Below are 18,457 nucleotides of genomic sequence, written 5' to 3' on the forward strand. Positions count from 1 at the left end.
CCTTGGCAGCAGTGCAAAGCATTTTTGGACGCAACACTTACCGTAATTTCCAGACTATAAATCGCTACTTCTTTGCTTTTGAACAGTGCGGCTTTATAACCAAATGGCTTGTTGATTGATTTTGTTTGCTGACACAGGGCAAACGATATGCTTTTCAAATAAAAAATAAACATTTAACCTTTGCAGCTCAGGGAGTCATAACGACATTGCCACTTGGGCTTTGTTCAAAGTTTCTTCCAACTAGCAGGTGTGTTCAATTTTAACAGAGGTCCAAATTATGACCTGTGGTCCACTTTTTATTATTAGGGTTCGGAATCTCCGGCATGAAGCCGATTCGATGTGTATTTAGATGCACAGGTTACAATTCGATTAAAAAACAATAAATATTTTTTAGGCCGAGCGATTCGATACGATTTGATAGTTTAAGAACTAAGCGCCTGCGTCCGAGATATAAATACCTGGATGAGCACTAACTATCTTCTACTTAACCCTGAAAAGACAGAAGTCCTTATAATAGGCCCGAAAAGTGTGAGAGACTCTTTAGCTGCCCAGATAGTCACTCTGGACAATGTAAGTGTAGCCTCCAGCGCCACAGTTAAAAACCTAGGAGTTTTATTTGACCCTGACTTATCGTTTAAAGCACACATTAAACAAACTTGTAGAACGGCTTTCTTTCACCTGCGCAACATCGCCAAAATTAGAAATATTTTATCTAAAAGCGATGCAGAAAATGAATTCACGCGTTCGTTACATCGAGATTGGATTACTGTAACTCCCTACTTGCAGCTTGTCCTAAAAGCTTTCTAAAAGGTCTTCAGCTAGTCCAAAACGCAGCAGCAAGACTTTTAACAGGAACCAATAGAAGAGAGCACATCACCCCTGTGCTCTAGGCACTTCACTGGCTTCCAGTCGAGTTTAGAATTAAATTTAAAATACTCCTTCTTACATTTAAGACCATTAATGGGTTGGGGCCATCTTATCTCACCGATGCTCTGGTTCCATACCGCCCCAACAGAACACTCCGATCTCAGAATGCAGGTCTACTGGTAGTTCCCAGGGTTTATAAAAGTACTGTCGGAGCTAGAGCTTTTAGCCACCAAGCCCCTGTTTTATGGAATCAGCTTCCAGCTAGTATTAAAGAAGCCGAGACAGTCTGCACATTTAAGATTAGATTAAAAACGTTCCTAGTCGACAAAGCTTATGGTTAGGCTAGTTGAAGTCGGAGTAGACTCACAGTTTAGTCTAAGCTGCACTAGAAGCTATAATGCTGGGGGCAGTACAGCCGCTGAGTTCTATCTCCTTTTCTTACTCTACCTACCACTTCTCTTACTTTATTTCTATTTTCCAATGTTAATATCTAGTTGTCTAGTCTTTTCATCACTAGTCACCCGGTGTCCCCTTTCCCCCCTCCCCTCTGGGGAGGGGCTATTTTTCAGCTGCAGCCCCCTGACTGTCCGGACCCCTGGCTGGATAGACGTCCTCGCTGCTACCCCCGTCTCATCTGACTAGAGGGACCTCTTCTTGCTCCTTTACTCCACTGTATTTTTACGGACTATAACTTCGCTTGCTAATTCCCATTAGCAGTTCTGGGGTTCCTGTCTATCCGTCCTGGGAGTGGATCTCTCCTGACTGTGGTACTCCCCAAGGTTTCTCATTTTTCTCCCAATTGACTCTGCAGTTTTTCCTTGCCGGCATGGAGGGTCTTAAGGATAGGGGATACCCAGGACTTGAACTGTATCTATTCATCTTTGTTGCTTCATTTCTAATTGTGTATCATATTGCCTCTGTAAAGCCCTTTGAGACTTCTGTTGTGATTGAGGGCTATACAAATAAAATTGAATTGAATTGAACTGAAGAACGATACGGTTCGATACAGAGTGAAAACGATACGATAGTAAACATTTGTTGTGTGTGTTCGTACAGTCTTTTAAAAATATAAAAAAGACATTTTTTTAATAGCAAAATTAAACAACAAAATTTCATACCAATGCTATGTTTTATTTTATTTATTTATATTTATTTATTTTAGAAAAAAAATAAGGCTTACTATATGACCGTCATTTTGTTGGATGGGATTGATAGTACAATAAAACTCCAGTGACAGACAACAATAAAGTGCAGTAATTTAATTATCTTATTTCCTGGTGTTTTGAACACAATAGGTAAGTAATTTAAGTGCAAACTTTCAACGTAAACATCTTACAAGCAAAAAAATATATGCAGCACCTCTTGAAAAAAAGAATTAAACCTGTTAGTGTTATCATAAATAAAGAATCAATTATGCTATAATAAATTATTGCCTCCTGTCGGACATTTCGCCGACGTAAGACATTTGGGCAGGACAACTGTCTTCTGCAATTCCTTCTACGTGGCGAGACGTCCAACACATGCGCTCATCGGCTGTAAGCGGCGAGTACTTACTATTTGTGTTATTGAGTCTTTTATTACCTTTTTATTGCCTCAAAATACTTTTTGCGTGTTTCCCTCTCATACTTTTAAGCATGGTGTTTTCTTGTGGCTGCTTTAAATCAGATTGTTGATCACGTTATTCACGTAACATATTTAAAATACCCTTATTTGATAATACTACGTTTAAGTATTTTCTTAAGGCATCTTTTGTATGTTCTGTCTGTATGCATCTAAATAAAATAACTGAAAGCGCACGGTCGTACTTTGGGTGTCAAATTCGCCTCTTGTAGAACGTTTCGCACATTTTGGCAGAAGTTTTTTTTTTCCTACTCTCATCATGTCTCATCCAGTCTTTCCTGTTCATTTTGCTTTTGCTGCTCGTTTTGCAAAATATCGACAGTGCCGTCATGCTCATTAACTCATTTGCTCCCCAAAACGTATTTATACGTTTTGGGGAGCAAATGAGTTTTTTAACTGCTTCAGTGTCCCAAAAACGTATTTATACGTCTTTTGCGAGTTTTTTTTTTTTTTTTTTGACAAGAGGCATCTATAGGTTCGGATGTATCTAAGATACAATGCACAAAGCTCAAAATCCATTTTAAAGCACTAAAACTGGCCACTAGAGGTCAGTAGCGCATTTGGTAAGAAATCATCTCGGGCCAAGAAAGGAAGTGAAGAAAAATAGTCAGGAAACGGAAGTCTTGTGAAGACGCATGAGAATGAGAAAATGTGGAGAACGATCGGAAAAAAAAGGCAAACGACACTGGAGGAGTGTTTTGAAAATAAAATGAAACCACAGTCAAAGAAGGATTCAAAAAAATCTATCTTGATGAGATAGACGGTGACGTCCACAACAGCGTCAGGTTCCACACGCGTTCTGCGGCGCTCACGTTGCGTGACTCCTTAGCCCGAGGTTGAAACCAACCATGAAGATGATGAAAAAAGTGAGACCGATTTTGATCCGGACTAATCAGATTACTCCGAGCCACCTCATTCAACCGGGAGCAGCCGAGAGCCTTCCCCGTTGTTATGTGTGCAAATAGTTCAACAGTTCAATAGTTCAGTTATGTGTAAATAAATTGTTACTTTGCTATCAAAAGCTCTACTTGTCTTGTTGTTGATGTTATTTTGTAGAAGGAAAACATTATTCAGATGTTTGGGATGTCACATAAGCGAAAAATAGCTGTGTTAAAGTCAAAGTTATGTTTGAAATGTATGCTTTCACTAAAAGCTCAATTTCTGTTTTTTCATCAGAAATTGGAAAATTGCTCAAACTAAGCTATTTTCTAATGCTAATTTCTAAAGAATGGAAAAAGATATGAACTACCTTTTTTTCTGCTGAAAGAAGAGAGTCTAATCTTTCGATGGCTTCCATGTTTATATAGCAATAGAACAGAATTTTCTGCGGGCCTTGCAAAATCAGTCAAAATCCAGTAAAACGGCCGGGAGCGAAGGGCCTTGCTCCGGTGAAAATGGCTGGGAGTGAATGAGTTCATGTTCCTCTCGGGTTCAACTTGAAAGGGTTGAACAGATAATATGTTTATGTCGCTAGAGTCATACTCTGGAAGCCCGTCAGTGTAACCGTGTGACGTCACCGCCCTGCGACGTCAACAGCAATGGCGACCAATTAGTTTTAAAAATTGTATAGAAACGAAAACTTTAAGAGGGGTTTCAATATCAAATTATTTTAACTAAAGATGTCCCGATCGATCGGCATCCCGATCAATCGGGTCAGATCACGTCATTTTCAAAGTATCGGAATAGGCAAAAAAGTATCGGACATGCCTTTTTTAATACATATGTTTTTTTTTTTTTAATTTTTTAAATTAAATCGTTTTCTAATTGTAATTAACGTTACAGACAAAATGTCTTACAGTCATCCAGTGTCTTTAGTTTTGGCTTAAAGTAGGGCTGTCAAATTTATCGCATCAACGGCGGTAATAACATTAAAATATTTAACGCAATTAACGCATGCGCTGCATTACCCACTCACGCATTGTAGCATTCAATCTATAATAGCTCCGTATTATGTATTCATAGAGCTAAAAGGCAACGTGAATTGAGTAGAGAAAATTTTGACAGCCTTTGAAGCCATTTTTTAATTGGCTAAAGTCTTACAATCCCTCTGTTGGCAATTAGAAATATTGTGGGAAGCAATGTGGGGAAGAAAGGTGGTAGTTGATCTTTTTCTTAACACCCTATTATATTTCCCAACGTTGAGAAGATATATCAATTGGTACCATTACGCACAGTCATGGTTGCACTTCCCAACATGCATTTGGGCTAAAGTTAAATGGCTGCAGTATCATTTACTGAAAGCTCATAAAAATCCACTAGATGGCAATATTTAGTCACAATATACAAAGTCACATTATCCTTTAAAAATTTTACAAGTCTTTCTATCCGTGGATCCCTTTCACAGAAAGAATGTTAATCATGTAAATGCCATCTTGAGGATTTATTGTCATAATAAACAAATACAGTACTTATGTACTGTATGTTGAATGTATATATTTGTCCGAGTTTTATTCATTTTTTTCTTAATGCATTGCCAAAATGTATATGATTGGGAAAAATTAACGGGAATGATTGGAATTGAATCGGGAGCAAAAAAAAAAAAAAAAAAAAAGCAATCGGATAAGGAAATATCAGGGATCGGCAGATACTCAAACTAAAACGATCGGGATCGGATCGGGAGCAAAAAAACATGATCGGAATAACCCTAATTTTAACTCATAATAACGTTTATCTTTTAAGAACTTCAAGTCTTTCTATCTGTGGTTTAAAATGGGAACATCTCAACTTTACGATTGAGAACTGTTTTAAATGCATTTTCCCCCAAAAAATTCTTAATGTCGATTTTAATATTAGGGCCATTTAATGAATAATCTAGTGCATTTCTCAGATATGGCTCCTTTAATGCATACATTTTAGCACTTTATGCTTTTTCTGTTTGACAGATGTGGCCGCTGACTATCATCGAAACATCAGTTGAAAAAAATAATCAGAGAACATAAAAGCAAAGATTCTTTATTACAATTTCCATCTCTCACTCTCAACCAGGTGAAGAAAAATACCTTTTTTTTGTTCAGTATCATAAAATATGTTAACTTTATTTATTTATGAATGACGAAGACAATGACAAGAAAATAAAAATGTGTTTCTCTCTGTGTAAACGGCTTGCCGTTGGGTTGAGGGGGGGAAGCCAAGGAATAGGGGAAATAATGAGGAGGAAAATGGAAGATAAGGCCAGAGACGTACAAAAAAAGCGGGCGGGGTAGGGGCTTCAAAGGTCGCTCTCGCCATAGAGGGCAGTAGAGAAGGACATGTAGTCGAGAGCCCCGGGCACAGCGTCAGGGCCTGTGTACGGGGCCATGCGGGCTATGCAGTACTCCGCCTGGTCGGGGGGCAACTCCCGCCGCAGCTCGTCCTCCAAAATGTAATTCTGCATAGGGTCATGTTGATTTTTTTTAGGCACAGAAAAAAACTTTCATGCACATTAGGGCTACCACAAGCAATTGTTTTGGTAGTGTGTTAATCACCGAGTATTTTGCCATGGGTGTACTCATCAGCTCAGACTGAAATCGGTTATTAACTGTTGCATACATACATCTTTTTCCTTTCTTCAATTAAAAATTAAGATAAACAAATATTTTAAATGTGGCAGAAAACACTCAGGTGAATTGAAGTTCCGCTCTGAGACCCCCAACTTGGCCAAATTTCAAAATTGTCCGATATGCATGTGTGATACATCATTGGAAAGCTTAAAATCTCAATTTTCTAGGGGAAGAAAACATTTTAACAGGAGGGCTTTTTTTTTTTTTTTTTAATGTTTTTTTAAACAGCAGAACCCTAACTGGAGGCAAGAGCACGCGAGAGCAGAATTAAAGACGCCACAATTTTAACGAGATATCGCGTACTTACCTTGTTTCGATCCCAAAACTTCATGTAGCATGTAGCGAGTGTTAAGACACAGCTGTGAATGTCCGCAGCCGTTTTTTTTTTTTTTTTGTATTTTATGGGTGAAACATGGTGATATAACAAGGGTCGCGATGCAGAAATCGCAGACAACAGGGAACAGTTGAGATTTTCTTTTTCACGTACTGTAGTTACCCTTTTAAATGTTATTTTTCAATTTTTTTTTGTTTGGATCAATTATTTATCATCTAACATATCGAGGAAAATGCGACAGTAACAAAAAAAAAATACAACTAAGCGATAGTTATGAGGTAGATATCATGAGTGTTTTACAGACGCCAAATTTTTCAATGTTACTTAATTTGTTTAAAAGTTTAAAATATGCGAGTGAATTTTTTAAAATCTTTTTTTTTTTTAAGCTAAATATTAGACATCAATTAATGATTCTAAGCTAAAAATGACATTTTGAATAATATATATAATTACTTACCTTCTTTTTATGGCTAAGTTGAAACAAAAGCGGTTGCGCGACGTCTGTAAACGGGGGTTTTCAGGGTAAAACAGACAAATTAAAAATAGTTCGGAGGCTTTGAGCGCCATTAATCTGCTATGGCAGCATATAGGCATATTGTATAGACATATATTATATTCAAACACAAACACAACACTTTTGGCTTAAAATACAGCAGTTTCTTTTAAAGAGGGGTATCAGAAATATCAGAAATGGCTTTTTCAGTCTTGTGTTTTCCTCCATACAGTATATATATATGTCTTGTTTGTGTTTTCCGCCATATATATATATATATATATGGTGGAAAACACAATTAAGACTGAAAAGTGGTTTCTGCTCTTGCACTCCTCTTTAAAAGAAACTGCCGTATTTTAAGCCAAAACAACCATTGTGTTTGATAGAAGAATATGTCTATGTGGTGCCATAGCAGATTCATGGCGCATTAAGCCCCCGAACTATTTTTAATTTGTCCGTTTTACCCTGGAAACCCCAGTTTACAGACGTCCCACAACCACTTGTGTTTCAACCCAGCCATAAAACGAAGGTAATTAATTGAATTTCTTATTCAAAATGTCATTTTTAGCTTATAATCATTAATTGATGTCTAATATTTCGTTAAAAAAAAAAAAAAAAAAAACGACTTAAAAAAAATTATTCAGTCGCATATGTTAAACTTTTAAACAAATGACATCACAATGAAAAAAATGGTGTCTGTAAAAAAGTCACGGATATCTTCCTCATAACTATCGCCTAGTTGTGTATAATTTGTTACTGTTGCATTTTCTCCAATATATTAGATGATAAATAATCAATCTAAACAAAGAAAAATTGTGTGTGGGGGGGGGGGTTAGTTTAAAAGGGTAAATATATGAAAAAGAAAATCTCGACCACTCCTTGATGTCTGCGATTTCTGCGTCGCGATCCTTGTTATATTACCATATTTCACCCATAAAATCCACCAAAAATCCAGCTGTAGCCATTCACAGCTGTGTCTTAACACTAAGTAATACATGTTACATGCAGTTTTTCAATCGAAACAAGGTAAGTAAGCGATAATATCTCAAAATCTCCTCTTAAAATCGTGGCGTCTTTAATTCTGCTCTCGCGTGCTCTCACCTCCAGTTAGGGTTTTGCTCTTTAAATTTTCTTTCTTTTTTTTTTTTTTTTTAAATGCCCTCCTGTTCAAAATTTTTCTTCCTCCAGAAAATAGAGATTTTAAGCTTTCCAATGATGTATCACACATGCATATCGGACAATTTTGAAATTTGGCCAAATTGGGGGTCTCAGAGCAGAACTTCAAGTCACTTGAGTGTTTTCCGCCATATACTTGTATTTTATATATATTATATATATTAGGGGTGTGAAAATTATCGCATTAACGGGTGGTAATTAATATTTTAAATTAATCACGTTAAAATATTTGACGCATTTAACGCACATGCCCCGCCCAAACAGATTAAAATGACAGCACAGTGTCATGTCCACTTGTTACTTGTGTTTTTTGGTGTTTTGTCGCCCTCTGCTGGATCGTGGGTGCGACTGATTTTATGGGTTTCAGCACCATGAGCATTGTGTAATTATTGAAATCAACAATGGCGAGCTACTAGTTTATTTTTTGATTCAAAATTTTAGTAAAACGAAAACATTAAGAGGGGTTTTAATATAAAATTTCTATAACTTGTACTAACATTTATCTTTTAAGAACTACAAGTCTTTCTATCCATGGATCTCTTTAACAGAATGTTAATAATGTTAATGCCGTCTTGTTGATTTCTTGTCTTAATGAACAAATACAGTACTTATGTACAGTATGTTGAATGTATATATCCGTCTTGTGTCTTATCTTTCCATTCCAAATATAATTTACAGAAAAATATGGCATATTTTATAGATGGTTTGAATTGAGATTAATTATGATTAATTAATTTTTAAGCTGTGATTAACTCGATTAAAAATTTTAATCGTTTGACAGCCCTAATATATACAGTATATATTCAATATATATACATATATTGAATGAAAATAAAGGCTCAAATGAGGGGTGGGATTTGAACAATTTTTGCATCAACAATGTCTTTAAATGATTAATGGACTATCAAAATAGTTGTCGATTAGCTGTTGATTAATTATAGCAGCCCTGTGAACCATACCAATACTCTACCTTGTCTCCGGCCAGGACCTTGAAAGAGGCCATGACCTGGTCGGCCGTGTCAGTGTCGGCAGTTTCTCGCGACATGAAGTCGATAAAGGCCTGAAAGGTGACCACACCCATGCGGTTGGGGTCCACGATGCTCATGATGCGTGCAAACTCGCTCTCACCCTGTCATGCGCACACAAACGTACAGATTAACCCAAAAGTACAATAGAAGTAGCACTATTCTTTGTTTGTCTGGTACTGTACTACTATACCCTCTGTTCTGTGCTGGCCAAACCAGGTCACCCCGAAAGAACAAGCACAATTACTTCCTTTTCAGCATTAAATTGTGACGCTGAAATTGTTTAAACTTTTATACATTTTGATAATTGCACAGTTTATGAAATTTACTCAGTGCTAACGGCTAACAGAGCTAGTACCTTTGTTGTAGCACACTGTAACAATCAGTCCTCTTTAAAGTGCCTGTGATACAATAAAAAAAAATCTATATATAGCATTTTTATTGGAATTAAAATCCGATTTTGAGATGATTCGACTTTATACAACACTTTGGCAAAGCGCAGATGATCAGAAATGAGTCTTTAAATCTGACGTTTAGCTCCTCCTGTCATTATAGCGCTCTGGCGCCTCCATCTGTGTGATGATGTCAGCAAAAAAGTGATTTCAGCGGATTTATCATTGAGCTCAAAAGAGGAGGAAGCGTTTTTCAGGGATTCTGGTTCGAGTGTGGATCTTTCAAGTGATATTGTCGATCCAGAGGAAGCCTGTGGCATCCAGCAATATATGTTTGGAGGAGGAGGAAGATTCAGAACGACAACAAACACGAGGCTTATGACAAGAGCAGACTGTAAAATGTCATCATTTGCCACGTTTACATGGAGCCAAATATTCCAATTACAATCGGAATATTTGTTCAAACCGAATAAATGTGTTCCATATAAACACCTCATTCGGAATGAACAGGCCCAAACCGAATGGAATTTCATTCCGATTCACAGGGGTGGAATATTCCTTTTCCCAAACCGATTAGAAGTAAAATTATATCATGTAAACAGGGAAGCGGAATGGTGTCTGGTTGCGTTCTTTCTGCGCATGCTCCGTACTAACGTGGTGACGTCACTCGGTGACGTAAGTAACGTCACTTGCAACATGGCTTCCAAGCACACGCACAGCGCACCCACACAACTTTTTAAATGAACGGCGTATCATTCTGAAGTTTTGTTTCCACTCGAAAAGTTAAAACAGCAGCTGATCTGACGATCGATCTCCATGTTGTGCAACGTGACGCTTTGTTTTGATTAATCTGCGCATGTCAGACGGCAGTTGTCAAACGTCCTTTCGGAATAAAGGCAGTCACATGTAAACGCTGGATCGGAATAGATGAAGTGACATGTAAACAGCTGATGTGAAATTTCCATCCGGAATGATTTGAATCGGTATGAATAAAAGTCAGCATGTAAACGTGGCTACTGTTTTCATCTCTCTACTTCAATATTTTTACAGGATATTCTTTGTATCCAAGTATTTTTCCCCAACTGCTAGAAAAATTGTATAGTCATGACAAATAACAGTCTTGTGCAAAATGGAATATGAAATACAAAAAATGCATTTATTCAGTACGACAGGGCTAAATTACTGCATATTGGTCAAAAATGCCGACTTCTTAAACCTCCCGAACGGTATTTTATGCCACCGGAGTTAGTCCGGCTCTTGTCATTTCCCCGCGTGGACTCGGTAACAGAGAAAAGAGTGTAAACAAAAGGAGGGTGAGAGCTAGGCTACATGCTAACCCGAACCGTGCAGCTTTTCCAAGTCTCTTCCACGACTTTCTAACACGAAAAATCACACAACACTACCTCGACGCATGTCACATACGGCGGCGGGGGGATAGCCTTCACCGATCGGCCAGCCCCCGGCGGCGAGCAGGTTTCAGCTCGTCGTCCCCGTGTGGTCGTCGCCGGGGATGCAGCTGGGGAAAGAACGCCAAAAAATGGCACATTCTCGGTGGACAAACCGGCCGATGTTGGAGCGCTTGTCTGCCCGAGCCCAAGCTGGTGGACACATGAAGCGGGCCGAGAGGGGTGGAAGTATCTACACCAGTGGTTCTTACACTGTTGGGGCTACCAAACCCCACCAGTTTCATATGCCCCCCCCCCCCCGAGGGGGGTGGAAGTCTCGACACAATCAAGAGCGGGAGAAGAGAGCGCGTGGCTGCCTGAGCACCGGCGCCCCTGCCTTCATCGGCCGGCAGCCATGGTGTGCGACAAGCTGGTGGTCGTCAGCCGGCGGAGGCGGCAACTTCCGTCTTCTCAGTGAGCAGGGAGCATTGTCACCCACAAAATGCAAGCCACCTATTTATAAAAATGTGTGTCTTGATCCCAGTATTTGACATAATATAAAGCGCGTAACTTACTCACTTCCTCATCCGCCCAATGGTCGCTCCATTGTCATACTTGCTTTGCCCATTCTTCATGGTGAACAGGATCTTTTTAAAAAAAAAAACCAAAGGCTCACAGCACTCTCCCTGGTGTAGCAACAAAAGCCTGCAGCACATTGGGCTGGCATGATGCGAAAAATAAACAAATTAATCCGCAAAATCAGATTAATCCGCAGTACTTCTCATACAACAGTATGGGCGTATAGTGATAATGATGTCACTCGTTAACGTCACATCCGCCTTCTTCCTTAATCCGAAACTGTGGCCGGAAGTCACTCATTTTCGTAGCACGGGATTTTAAAAAAATGAATAAATACTATATTGATCGCTTCTGCACACATCCAAGTGGTCCACTTCATTCAGGAGCATAAAATACGGTGTGTAATATGAATAAACATGTGTTTTTTGTGTCACAGGCACTTTAAATCAGTCAAAACACCCACAGTAAGCTTTAAAATGCTCTTCTGTAATAGCAAACAACATCGGAAAGTCCTATAAGTGCTGCTTGAAAACAGCAAAAACACATTAGCTAACATCATTTTGTCGTAGCAATCAGCAGATACCATCCTTTAAAAGTTAAAAAAAAAAAAAAAAAATTGCCAGTACATGGCATCGGATGACGCCGTATTCATCTATAACAGTTTTTGAAGAAGTCTGATGAAGCAGTCGGCAAGGTTTTTTGGCAGCCGAGATGTCTAACCGTCAACTTAAATTGTTCTTCTGTAGTGGCACCACAGGTATTCTAGTTGATATTAACAAGGAAAATGCTCGCCCTCGCTTACAAACAGAGTTCTTGGAACATTAAAATGAAGCTAAGAATGCATTTCTGAGAGAACAGAGTGAATTAAAATGATTTTTTTATATAAACATAAAGCCTGTCTGAGAGAACAGAGTGGATTAAAATAATTTTTTTAATATAAACAAAGCCTGTTTGCCCCCCAAAAATAACATAAAATAAGCCACTTCATTATAAAAACAGCAGGATTCTAATTGAGAGATAAAAATGAGTGGCTTATAGTCTGTAAATCACGGTACCTTTTTCATGGGGATAGGGACATCTAGAGGTCATTAGGTGGTACTACTGTGATGTATGGGAGTTTTTCATCTATGTAGACAGCACTGCTGTCAGTGCAAAAAGGTCTATGCTTAGTAAATGACGCTAATGATGGGAAGTTGTTTCGGTGATATATATTTTCATGTCATAAAGCACTAATGCCTACAGCGGGGCGAATAAGTATTTAGTCAACCACCAATTGTGCAAGTTCTCCTACTTGAAAAGATTACAGAGGCCTGTAATTATCAACTGGGTAAATCTCAACCATGAGAGACAGAATGTGGAAAAAGAAACAGAAAATCACACTGTTTGATTTCTAAAGAATTTATTTCCAAATTAATAAATTAAAATAAGTATTTGGTTACCAACAAACAAGCAAGATTTCTGGCTGTCAAGGAGGTCTAACTTCTTCTAACGAAGCTCCACACGTTACCTGTATTAATGACACCTGTTTTAACTCATTATCGGAAAAAAAGACACCTGTCCACAATCTCAGTCAGTCACACTCCAAACTCCACTGTGGCCAAGACCAAAGAGGTGTCGAAAGACACCAGAGACCAAATTGTAGACCTGCACCAGGCTGGGAAGACTGAATCTGCAGTAGGTAAAACGCTTGGTGTAAAGAAATCAACTGTGGGAGCAATTATTAGAAAATGAAAGACACACAAGACCACTGATAATCTCTCTCGATCGGGGGCTCCATGCAAGATCTCACCCCGTGGCGTCAAAATGATAACAAGAACAGTGAGCAAAAATCCCAGAACCACAAGGTTCTGGGATTCAGTAGGGGACCTAGTGAATGACCTACAATGAGTTGGGACCACAGTAACATAGGCTACTATCAGTAACACAATGCGCCGCCAGGGACTCAAATCCTGCACTGCCAGACGTATCCCCCTGCTAAAGCCAGTACATGTCCAGGCCCGTCTGCGGTTCGCTAGAGAGCATTTGGATGATCCCTAAGAGGACTGGGAGAATGTGTTATGGTCAGATGAAACCAAATAGAACTTTTTGTTAAAAACACAGGTTCTCGTGTTTGGAGGAGAAAGAATACTGAATTGCATCCAAAGAACAACATACCCACATGGGGGTGGAAACATCATGCTTTTGGGGCTGTTTTTCTGCAAAGGGACCAGGACGACTGATCTGTGTAAAGGAAAGAATGAATGGGGCCATGTACAGAGAGATTTTGAGTGAAAATCTCCTTCCATCAGCGAGGGCATTGAAGATGAGACGTGGCTGGGTCTTTCAGCATGACAATCATCCCAAACACACGGACAGGGCAACAAAGGAGTGGCTTCGTAAGAAGCATTTCAAGGTCCTGGAGTGGCCTAGTCAGTCTCCAGATCTCAACCCAATAGAAAGTTTGTGGAGGGAGTTGAAAGTCCGTGTTGCCCAACGACAGCCCCAAAACATCACTGCTCTAGAGGAGATCTGCATGTAGGAATGGACCAAAATACCAGCAACAGTGTGTGAAAAGCTTGTAAAGAGCTACAGAAAACGTTTGGCCTCCATTATTGCCAACAAAGGGTACATAACAAAGTATTGAGATGAACTTTTGGTATTGACCAAATACTAATTTTCCACCATGATTTGCAAATAAATTCTTTAAAAATTAAGCAATGTGATTTTCTGTTTTTTTTTCCACATTCTGTCTCTCATGGTTGAGGTTTACCCATGTTGACAGTTACAGGCCTCTCTAATATTTTCCAAGTGGGAGAACTTGCACAATTACTGGTTGACTAAATACTTATTTGCCCCACTGTACATTTAACCGTTTTGTGGTGCAAAAAAGGTTACCTCGCAGTTTCAAACAAAGCCACCCAAAAGAAAGATTTTACCAGGTTGTAACCGACGGAGATAAGGCAGGACTTGAAGTCGTCGGCGTCCATCACCCCCGTTCTCTTCTAAAAAAGGGATGAGTGACGAACAGGATGGAAAAAAAAAAGAGAGGAAAGCAAAGGGACACCGTCGGAAGAGAGGAAGGACCAAGGGAGGAAAAGTAGGGAGGAAAGAACAACAACAAAAAAAGAGAGAGAAGTTAAAAGAGTACCTGTGCGTCGTTGGCGATATCGAAGCCCAGGCTGATCAGGCAGGCCTTGAACTCCTCGGCCCCCAGCGTGCCAGAGTGGTCCTGACGTGTGTGTGGGGGTGGGCATCGGGGCCATGCAGCGACACATAACAGCCGCAGAGCGGGAGGGGTAACAGCGCGCAAGGTGATTGAGGGGGAGGTGAGGGCCATATCGTGCATTGTGGGTAAGGAAGGCATGCAGGTGGCACACAGAGAAGAAATTGCATGTCAGTTAGCATCTGCTGGGTCCACGCACACATAATGATCATGTTTCAGTACCACTTATGGCAATAGACGTCCGATCCCTCCCGCTTCAAATGGATCGGACGTCTATCGCCGTCAATGGCTGCCACTGAGTTAAAACACGCAAACATACTGTACACACACATGCAGAAAGGCAAACAAAGGGCATTCTCAGGTGTTAATGTGCAATGTGACAGGGAAGCTCTCCAACGTCTCTGTGACCCGGGCGTCAACATTCAACATCACATAATCATCATTTCAAACCAGCTCGGCCAATGTTGATTAGACAGAATTTGGGTCATTCCAGAATTAGAGGACAAATCCCATCCTTCTAAATGTAAATAATCCATATACAAATGTGTCCCTGTTATGCATATATTTAGAATATTTATTTCTTGGTTGACTTACAGTATTTCCATAATTTTGCCCTCTAGATCGGCAGTAACAGCTAGCTAAACAGCTAGCTTCTACTTCTGAAAACAAGCTAGCATTAGTATAGATTTGCAAACCTGTTTATGACCTTGTAACTGTGATGTCAAATACTGTAAATATCAACTACATCAGGTAATAAAAGTGTTGCCATAGATCTGAAAATGTAGTCACTGACGCAATTTTTGATAGTGTATTTACTATGGTTAATGACAGTGTTGTCACGAACTCATTACTTAACGCGTTACTGTAATCTTATTACTTTCTTTCAGTAACAAGTATTCTAATGCATTCATTTTTCCAAACTAGTACCGTATTGGCCCGAATATAAGACAAGTGTTTTTTGCATTGAAATAAGACTGAAAAAGTGGGGTCGTCTTATATTCGGAGTCTAGACATTATACCCATTCACAACGCTAGATGGCGCCAGATATCATTGAAGTGAATGCTGAACTTGACTCCCCAGGTCAAAGCAAACACCTTATGGCAGGGGTGTCCAAACTTTTTGCAAAGGGGCCCAGATTTGGTGCGGTAAAAATGTGGGGGACCGATCTTGCAACAATACATTTAGCAAATTTTAGCAAGCCATTCTGTGTGTTACATTTGCTTTATTATTTTTTTTAATTGATAATTTCAACAATCTCGCAACTAGCCTTTGTGGCATTCTCTTTCGACTCTCGGGCTCTTGCAAAATACTGCTGCTGTGAAATTAAACTAGCTTCAAGTTGCTTCAATTTCTCGCTGCGTATCTTCCCTGTAATTCTGTCGTACAGTACATGTCAGCGTGTCTTGTTTGGTAATATCGCCTCACATTGAACTCTTTAAAACAGCGACTGTCTCTGCAAATGAGGCAGACACAGTTGTTGCGTAGTTTAGTGAAAAAATAGTCCAATTTCCACCTATCCTTGAAGCGTCAGCCGTCACAGTCAACTTTCTTTTTTTTTTGTTGATTGTCGCCATTTCAGAAAATTGGAAGGGTTACACGGGGTAATGTTGCTTAGAGTGCTGCTGCCTTTTAGTGGGTAAATTTAGTGTGTAAGCTACTTCAAATGCTGCTAGCAGTACTGCTGACCAATTTATTAAGTGTGTGTGGGCCAGACATTATTGATTTTAAGACAGAGGCTGGGGGCCGGATGAAATTTGACCATGGGCTGCATTTGGCCCCCGGGCCGGACTTTGGACATGTCTGCCTTATGGTTAATGCAGTTATTGCAATTTTGTTGTTTTATCACAATAGATTGGTTTATTTACATTTCAAAAACCAGAAGCCATTCATTTACGAATGTGATTGCACTTTAGTTTACATATTTAAATGTTCAGATATTAAGATTTGAATGAGGCAAAATAACATGCTTTTTCTCTTAATATATTGTGATAAAAATTTGTTTCAGATGTACTGTAATTATTTTCTGTATAAAAATTAATTTGGTGTTCAAAAAGTCTTTTTTAAAACTTGAGTATTGAAAAAGAGGGGTCGTCTTATAATCAGGCCAATCGTCTTATTCGGGCCAATAGGGTAATCTGATTACAGTTAGTTTCCTTAGTGTCTGTGTGTTACTACTACTGTAGTCATGTATGGACAGTGTTGTCACGGAATACTTAAAAAAGTAACTAAAAGTTACTACTGATTACTGATTACACCTCAAAAAAGTAATCTAGTTACTTTACTAATTACTTTATTATCAAAGTAACTAAGTTACTTTAAAAGTAACTTATTAGCTACTTTTTTACCAATTTTTCTCCTTTTGCTGCCTCAACATAAAAATAACAGAAAAATTTCATCACGTGTAATTGAGTTTTTCACACAAGGCTTGATCTTTGAGTTAGCAGGGGTTTAATTAGTCCATGGAGTTGATTTCAACCACCATTGACTCGCCCTAGCTTAGCCATCCCGGAGCCTTGAAACTAACAAATAGCTGACAAACTGCACAAAATTTGTTTAAATAAAGTCCAACGACTAATTAAATCCCCGCTAACTCCAAGATGAAGCCCAATGTAAAAAATTCTTAACTTCCCCTTTGGAATAAAGCCCTAGCCATTAAAATGTTGTCTATAAAAGTTGTAAAGCAATAAAACAACAAAAATTTATGAAATGAACAAAAATCCTACAATGTAGTTTTCATAATGGGTCAAAATCATTTTTCGAACAGATCATGTGACTAACACCTTGAGACTATCCTTTGCTTTGCTTAGCCAAAGCTACACCAGAGGAGGCAAGATGGATGAAGCTTTCAAACGCTAACAACAACAACTTCAACAGCTGATTGAACTCGAACAGTATCAAGATGTGTGTATTTGATACACTGCCAATGGGTTTTCCCATTGGCAGTGTATCAAATACTTGTTCTCCCCACTGTACAGTATTGGCCAAAAGTTTGGAGACACCTCAAAGGTGGATACTTTGAAGAATGTAGAATACAAAACCTGTTTTCAGTTATTTCACTTTTTTTGCCATTCCACATGTTCGTTCATAGTTTTGATGTCTTCAGTGAGAATTTGCAACAGCAGTGAAAATATATAAAACGCAAAAATTATGAAGTGTGTCCAAACTTTTGACTTTCGTTTCAGTCTTCAACATGCTTCTCCCCGCAGTCCCACAAATGTAAAACTCCGCCTACGATTATAAACTCTAACTATAAAATGTACATAATTACACATATTATAAAGGCTAGTTGCTGGCTGTGTCGTTACCTGTCATCTTGTTTTGAGTTTTTTTTGCGACGCGTTGTGCTGTAATTCCAGGTGCTTCCTTGTTGAATTGGATGTCGAGTATATAGCGGTCGACAGTCCATCTGAGCCAGCGCAGAGTTTGCAACGCACGGAGATATTTTATATTTTTGTCATCTTTACTGGACGGATATGTGAAGTAATGGCTGTATCTCCAGTGAGCAGCCGTTTGTTGTATCTCTCCGGCTCCTTTACTGTTAGCATCCTGATAGGTAGCCACTAGCCAGGCTATGTGGCAGACGGCGCGCATACAGCATGGTAATGCACGTGACCCGCTTTTTTCCCATGAGAAAACGTGAGATGTGATGTCACTCCCAAACTCAAATGCGGTATTTTCTATTCAAATGCTCTTCGTACATGACTACAGTATTCTTCATTCTATATACAGTATGAGGCAAAAACAAAATAGTATAACGTACAGTTACTGAGGAAACCAACTTTAATCAGATTACTGGCTTGAAAAAACTAATGCGTTAGATTGCTCGTTACTGAAAGAAAGTAAT

General features: G+C 39.0%; 1 protein-coding gene across 5 annotated transcripts in view; it reads right to left on the minus strand.

Annotated features, from left to right (window-relative positions):
• Positions 1-5,004: 5,004 nt before the first annotated feature.
• Positions 5,005-18,457, minus strand: part of actn1 (actinin, alpha 1) — a 104,762-nt gene continuing 91,309 nt past the window's right edge. For 2 of the 5 annotated variants that reach the window (XM_057860353.1, XM_057860352.1), the window contains exons 19-22: positions 14,538-14,618; positions 14,326-14,391; positions 9,000-9,158; positions 5,005-5,854 (exon numbers count right to left, since the gene is read on the minus strand). In XM_057860353.1, coding sequence (XP_057716336.1) covers positions 5,696-5,854; positions 9,000-9,158; positions 14,326-14,391; positions 14,538-14,618 — 465 coding nt within the window. In that variant the 3' untranslated portion in view covers positions 5,005-5,695. The remainder of the gene's footprint in view (positions 5,855-8,999; positions 9,159-14,325; positions 14,392-14,537; positions 14,619-18,457) is intronic. The other 3 variants (XM_057860356.1, XM_057860355.1, XM_057860354.1) reach the window with 2 other exon arrangements.

Source organism: Corythoichthys intestinalis, chromosome 15, assembly GCF_030265065.1.
Source record: "Corythoichthys intestinalis isolate RoL2023-P3 chromosome 15, ASM3026506v1, whole genome shotgun sequence".
NCBI lineage: Eukaryota > Metazoa > Chordata > Actinopteri > Syngnathiformes > Syngnathidae > Corythoichthys > Corythoichthys intestinalis.